Source organism: Dermochelys coriacea, chromosome 21 (assembly GCF_009764565.3).
Source record: "Dermochelys coriacea isolate rDerCor1 chromosome 21, rDerCor1.pri.v4, whole genome shotgun sequence".
Lineage (NCBI taxonomy): Eukaryota > Metazoa > Chordata > Testudines > Dermochelyidae > Dermochelys > Dermochelys coriacea.
This window is the reverse complement of record NC_050088.1, coordinates 8,054,951-8,060,752: the sequence shown is the minus strand read 5'-3', so window position 1 is coordinate 8,060,752 and position 5,802 is coordinate 8,054,951. Positions and strand designations below refer to the sequence as shown.

Sequence of the window (5,802 nt, the reverse complement as noted above, 5' to 3'; positions counted from 1 at the left end):
TTTCAGATGTTCTCCGTGTATCTGGGTAAGATGCAGAGGTGGGCAGTAGGCGCAAGCAAAAGGGTCTTTGGGTTTCTACAACCCATAATTTCTTTAAAATGTTTCCAGTAGAGGAAACAGTATGTCCCCGGGGCAGGGTGGGCAGAGAGGAGAGTTCGGGTCAGCTTGCAAACCCTGGAAGAGGCAGGGTGACGGGGTGGGGAATTCATAATATTTAACTCCTTTAACCTCAAAGCACTTCACAGAAAGTGAAGAGACTTGCCTGCAGTGACAGCAGGTGGGTGCCAGAGCTAGGCCTCCACCTGGAGGGGGTGAAGCCAGGTGGAAGGGGGGGTAGCAGGGCCCCCCCGCCTGGCCTTGCCTCGCCTCGCCTCATGCCTGCGTTGCATGCACCCTGCAGGCTCTGGGCCCGGGCGCTCTGCAGGGGCGCTGAACTCCCAGGCTGGGGGGCCTCGTCTGCGCCTGGGCTGGGCTGCTGCGGGGGCTCGTGCCCCCAGCCCGGGGGCAGCAGGGACCCGGGCCCCGGCTCTAGCAGAGGCGGGAGCAGTAGAGGCGGGAGGGAGAGTCCTCCAGCGTGCCAGAGTGGCCGGGAAAGGGTTCCCGGCGTTCCGCGGGCAGGCCCCGGCGGCTTCCGGTCTGCACCGGAAGTCGTTGAGCTGCGGCGGCGCGCGCGCGTGTGGGCCGCTGGGGGTAACGTTTCTTTCGTCTCCTTCCCGCTCTCTCTGCCCCCGCCGGTTGGCTGAGGCTCGCGCGCGGCCATGGCGTATCGCGGGCAGGGCCAGAAGGTGCAGAAGGTGATGGTGCAGCCCATCGTATCCTGCCGCGGGGGGCATGGGGCCGGGCGGGAGGGAATGAGGGGGCCGGGGCTGGCGGGCGGGAGAGATGGAGGAGATGGGGGGCTGGCGGGTTTGGAGCGGGAGCGGGCCGGGCAGGGGGAGGAAATGGAGGGGGTTGGTGGGAGGGAGGGAGTGAGGGGGAGGAGATGGGGGGCTGGCGGGTGGGGAGGGGGAGGAGATGGGGGGCCGGCGGGTTTGGAGCGGGAGCGGGCCGGCGAGGGGGAGGAAATGGAGGGGGTTGGTGGGAGGGAGTGAGGGGGAGGAGATGGGGGGCTGGCGGGTGGGGAGGGGGAGGGGGAGGAGATGGGGGGCCGGCGGGTTTGGAGCGGGAGGGGGAGGAAATGGGGGGGCTGGTGGGAGGGAGAGGAGGGAGTGAGGGGGAGGAGATGGGGGGCTGGCGGGTTTGGAGCGGGAGGGGGAGGAGATGGGGGGCTGGCGGGTTTGGAGGGGGAGCGGGCCGGGGAGGGGAAGGAAATGGAGGGGGTTGGTGGGAGGGAGTGAGGGGGAGGAGATGGGGGGCTGGCGGGTGGGGAGGGGGAGGGGGAGGAGATGGGGGGCCGGCGGGTTTGGAGCGGGAGGGGGAGGAAATGGGGGGGCTGGTGGGAGGGAGAGGAGGGAGTGAGGGGGAGGAGATGGGGGGCTGGCGGGTTTGGAGCGGGAGGGGGAGGAGATGGGGGGCTGGCGGGTTTGGAGCAGGGCAGTGGGGGGGTGGGAAGGAAGGGGGCCGGGGAGGGGAAGGAGATGTGGGGGGACTGGCGGGAAGGAGAGAGGGGGCGCCGCAGGGGGGAAGAAGAAAATGGGGGGGCTGGCAGGAGGGAGGGGGAGGTGATGAGGGGGCTGGGCGGTGGAGGCAGAGATCGGATTTGCTATGCAGCCCTCACCCAGGCATTACATGTTGGGGGTTGCGGGGGTCTAGTGCCTGGGTGTACTGGGAAGGGGCCACGCTTTATCAGAATCCCAATGGGGAATCGGTGTGTTCAGTGCCAGCCGGACTTCTCCCCCTCCCCTCCAAGAAACAAACCGTGATTTGCCGCAAAATAAGGCACTCTTACAATGGGAACTTTGGTTATAACCAGATGAGTTGTTACAGTGACACATGTTGGGCTAGGAGCTGCTTCTGTACTTTTCCTTAAGTGCTGTGTTACAGAACCTCATCTTCAGGTACCTGCAGAATGTAAGTAATGCTGTCTAACTATTAACTCCTTGTGTGATTGTAAATATGATCCAAAACATATGATCCAAACAAAAACAGGTGGTTTTAGGCATGATCATGTTGCTGAGATTTATATCTGATACATCCTGTCTTTGGAGTGGGGAAGGATTCTTTCTTCCTTCGTTCTTCAGCAAGGAGCTGGGATTCATAAACTGATCAGTTTCTTCCATCTCTAACTAATAATAGTACTGATAATATTTGACGTATTAGCTCATAAGGTGTTCTTTTGTTTGGTTTTTTTTTGGTACTGAATAGCTTCCTGCCACCGAACTGCATTGTGGGTCTAAGTTTAATATTTTGTTAGCATGCCAAGAAATAGCAATGCATACTAAAGGTTTGATCCTAAGGTAAAGTGTACAGTGATGTACTTTTTTCAGTGTAGCAGCCGTGTTAGTCTGTATTCGCAAAAAGAAAAGGAGTACTTGTGGCACCTTAGAGACTAACAAATTTATTTGAGCATAAGCTTTCGCGAGCTACAGCTCACTTCATCGGATGCATCTTGTGTGTCTAGACCTTGTGTGTATAGACCGTGGCAACCCGACAGGATCTGAATACAGGTTCAGGTTAGATTAGGTATTATTTGTGTAGCATACATTCAGGCGCAGTTCAGATCGGATAGGCTCTTATCACTGATTGTGTTGACTGCCCTAGACCATTGCAACCTCACCTAAACCCAGTGGGACCTGACTACAAGTGTTGGGTTCGGGTATGAAAACAATTAAATATTCTCCGGGTAGGGTTGGGTTAAAATTGGCTGTGGTCTATTTGGATTTGGGTCGGGCTTTAAAATTAGTCCTGAGCAGACTTCTACTATTGTTTACATTCTAAAATTTATTCCTTTACATGCTCACAAATCCTCAATAATTGGAGAGAAAACATGCCTTTTTATTTATAAGATGCCTCAGGGCAACATTAAGTTCTAATTTGGGTCTTCTTACAGAAACTGCAAAGAATATTTTTAATAACGACTTACATTGGCGCAAACAGATAATATTATCCTGTATACCAATGAGTAACTGTTGCTTGGAGTACTTGTGCTAATAATGTGCTTTCTTATCTTTTCCTTCCCCCATCCCCGATTTTGCAGAGGTCCAGGATTCAGGTGTGGCTCTATGAACAGGTGAACATGCGGATAGAAGGCTGTATCATTGTGAGTGTCATGTTATACGCACTGTGCATCATTAGTTTTTCCAGTTCACAAGTTCCATTTTCAGCTCCCCAAGAAAAAGTAGTACAGTGAAGGAATAACACACCACACTCCCAACCCCTGTTTTCCAAGCAGTTGTCTTACTCAGATCCGTTTAATCATAGCATCATAGGACCAGAAAGGACCTCGAGAGGTCATCTAGGCCAGTCCCTTGTACTCATGGCAGGACTAAGTATTATCTAGACCATTCCTGACAGGTGTTTTTCTGTGCCCTCTTAGTGAAAGCAACTCCTGCTGTTGAGGCTTGAGACCAGGCAATTTTGTTCCCTAACCGCTTTGTTGTTGGTTCTTAGGGTTTTGATGAATACATGAACCTGGTTCTGGATGATGCAGAGGAGATACACTCAAAAACAAAAGCAAGGAAACAGCTGGGTAAGTCTGCACGGTTTAAATGATTTATGGCACTAAGCTGCATATATGAACCATGTGTGCGGCAGCAATATAAAATACAGAGCAAATGAATAGCTTTGACTGAAGGATAGTGAAACCCATTGGGAAGATTCTTAGTTCTGCTATCTGCTGTAGGTTAACTGTGTTGGGATTAGAGAGCTGATGAATGTTCCATTCTGATTAGCTGTATGCCAGAATCCAGCACTTCTCAAAGAGTGAGTGAGTCCTAAAATGAATCTGAATCTTTAAAAAGGTGGCTTTATAAACAGCAGCTCTCTGCCTTCTCTTGGGTGTCAGGGTTACTAGAGGAGGCCAATCTAAACTCCAGACTCCCATATCTATTTCTGTACTGTTGTATTAATTGGAGGTGTAATTTACCCCTTCACAAAACACTGGAGCTAGGGGTGACCCAGTGAAATTAATAGGCATCAGGTTTAAAACAAGTGAAAGGAAGTACTTCTTCACACAATGCACAGTCAACCTGTGGAACTCATTGCCAAGGGATGTTGTGAAGGCCCAAAGTACAGCCGGGTTCAGAAAATAATTAGGTAAATTCATGGAGGATAGGTCCATCAATGGCTAGTAGCCGAGATGGTCAGGGACAAAATCCTATTTTCTGGGTGTCCCTGAAGCTGAGACTGGACGGCTGGGGGTGGATCACTCTATAATTGCCCTGTTCTGTTCATTCCCTCCGAAGCCTCTGGCATCAGCCACTGTCGGAAGGCTGGATATTGGGCTCCATGGACCATTGGTTTGATTTAATATGGCCATTCTTACGTTTTGAATTAATTTAAATACAACAGTCCTAGTACCCTCCCCACACACTCACTTATGTCTACACAACAAATTAAAACCTGTGGCTGGCCTGTGCAAGCTGTCTTAGGCTCACAACGGCTCAAGCTGCGGGGCTGTTTCATTGCTGTATAGGCTTCTGGACCCGGGCTGGAGCCTAGGTTCTAAGACCCTGCGAGGTGGGAGGGTCCCAGGACTCAAGCTGGAGCCTGAGCCCGGATGTCTACATTGCCCCAGTGAAACATCCCCAAAGCCCTAGCCCTCTGAGCCCAAGGTGGCTGGCATGGGCCAGCCACAGGCGTCTAGTTGCTGTGTAGACATGCCACTGTCACCTTGCCCCATCACTCTTCTGAGTCAATACAGGAAACCCTTTTGCTGCTGCCATCCCCACCATGTTTGGATTTGGTATTCACTATTTGCCAAGTACCAAAGATAAACAGTGAATCTGAAAACAGTGGTGTCTTCCAATTCCCAGCCAGGATGGCTTTTATTGCGATACACTCTGGTTTATTGTAAGGAAGCAGAGTACGGGGCTCAAGATAGTGCTGATACCCTGCAATGCAGCAAATTTCATATATCGGTCATATACTGTGGAGAGAGAATCACCATAGATTTATAGGCTTCATGCAGAGGCATAGGCTGTCTATGTATTAGCTTAATTTACTGTACTGAAAGGAAACTTCTGGTCTGTACTGCAGTCTTTCCCATGGTAAGTGTTAATAGAAAGAAGCACTATACAGGCATCATGCAGACCTCTTTTTGAAAAAATTTCTGCAACAAAATTTTCTGCAATTTAGACATTGCATGACCTGAGGATAATCTCTCTAACTGCCATTTCCCTTCTCCTTTGTGTTGCAGGTCGGATCATGTTAAAGGGGGACAATATTACTCTTCTACAAAGTGTTTCTAACTAGAACTTGTCATTCAGAGGGTGGAATACACTAAAGAGTGTTCCAAACTAGAATTTTCACTCAATGTGCGGGGTGGACTAAACATTATTATAAACAAGAGTCACTGGGAAAGTGGATGGTGTTTTGAAAACAAAAGCTCCAAATGAGCTTGATTTGAAAAGAGTAAAAACAATAACTTCACTGGTATCTTGAGTGTGAGCCAGTCTGGCAATTCTTCTTTGATAGTAACATTTTTTACATTGGAGTACCAATTAATGTCAGGGGTAAATAAAATTTTTATGTTAACTGTGAACTTAAATTTATTTGATCTCATGCCTACATCCCTCCCTCACAGTTTTTGTTGGGGGAAAATATGTAATCTGAAATAAATCTTTTTTTCTTAAAATGGATCTGTTCAATTTCTGATAGGGAAAAAAAATCTTTGTTCTGGAACAATACCCATGCATATCTGAA

The 5,802-nt window shown here is 50.1% G+C and overlaps 1 protein-coding gene across 1 annotated transcript; it reads left to right on the top strand.

The window, feature by feature from the left end:
* The first annotated feature begins 564 nt into the window (after positions 1-564).
* SNRPE (small nuclear ribonucleoprotein polypeptide E) lies at positions 565-5,734 on the top strand. Its single transcript, XM_038379973.2, has 5 exons — positions 565-812; positions 1,984-2,010; positions 3,137-3,199; positions 3,550-3,628; positions 5,297-5,734. The coding sequence occupies exons 1-5, from the start codon at positions 759-761 to the stop codon at positions 5,350-5,352; spliced, it is 279 nt and encodes a 92-aa protein (XP_038235901.1). The 5' UTR covers positions 565-758; the 3' UTR covers positions 5,353-5,734.
* Positions 5,735-5,802: the final 68 nt, after the last annotated feature.

Bases quoted from the DNA above. Each gene is read 5' to 3' on its own strand.
- SNRPE (XM_038379973.2), top strand. From the start codon at position 759: ATGGCGTATCGCGGGCAGGGCCAGAAGGTGCAGAAGGTGATGGTGCAG. The intron at 2,011-3,136 runs GTAAGTAATGCT...CCGATTTTGCAG, and splicing joins TCTTCAGGTACCTGCAGAAT to AGGTCCAGGATTCAGGTGTG. The intron at 3,629-5,296 runs GTAAGTCTGCAC...TTTGTGTTGCAG, and splicing joins AAAAGCAAGGAAACAGCTGG to GTCGGATCATGTTAAAGGGG.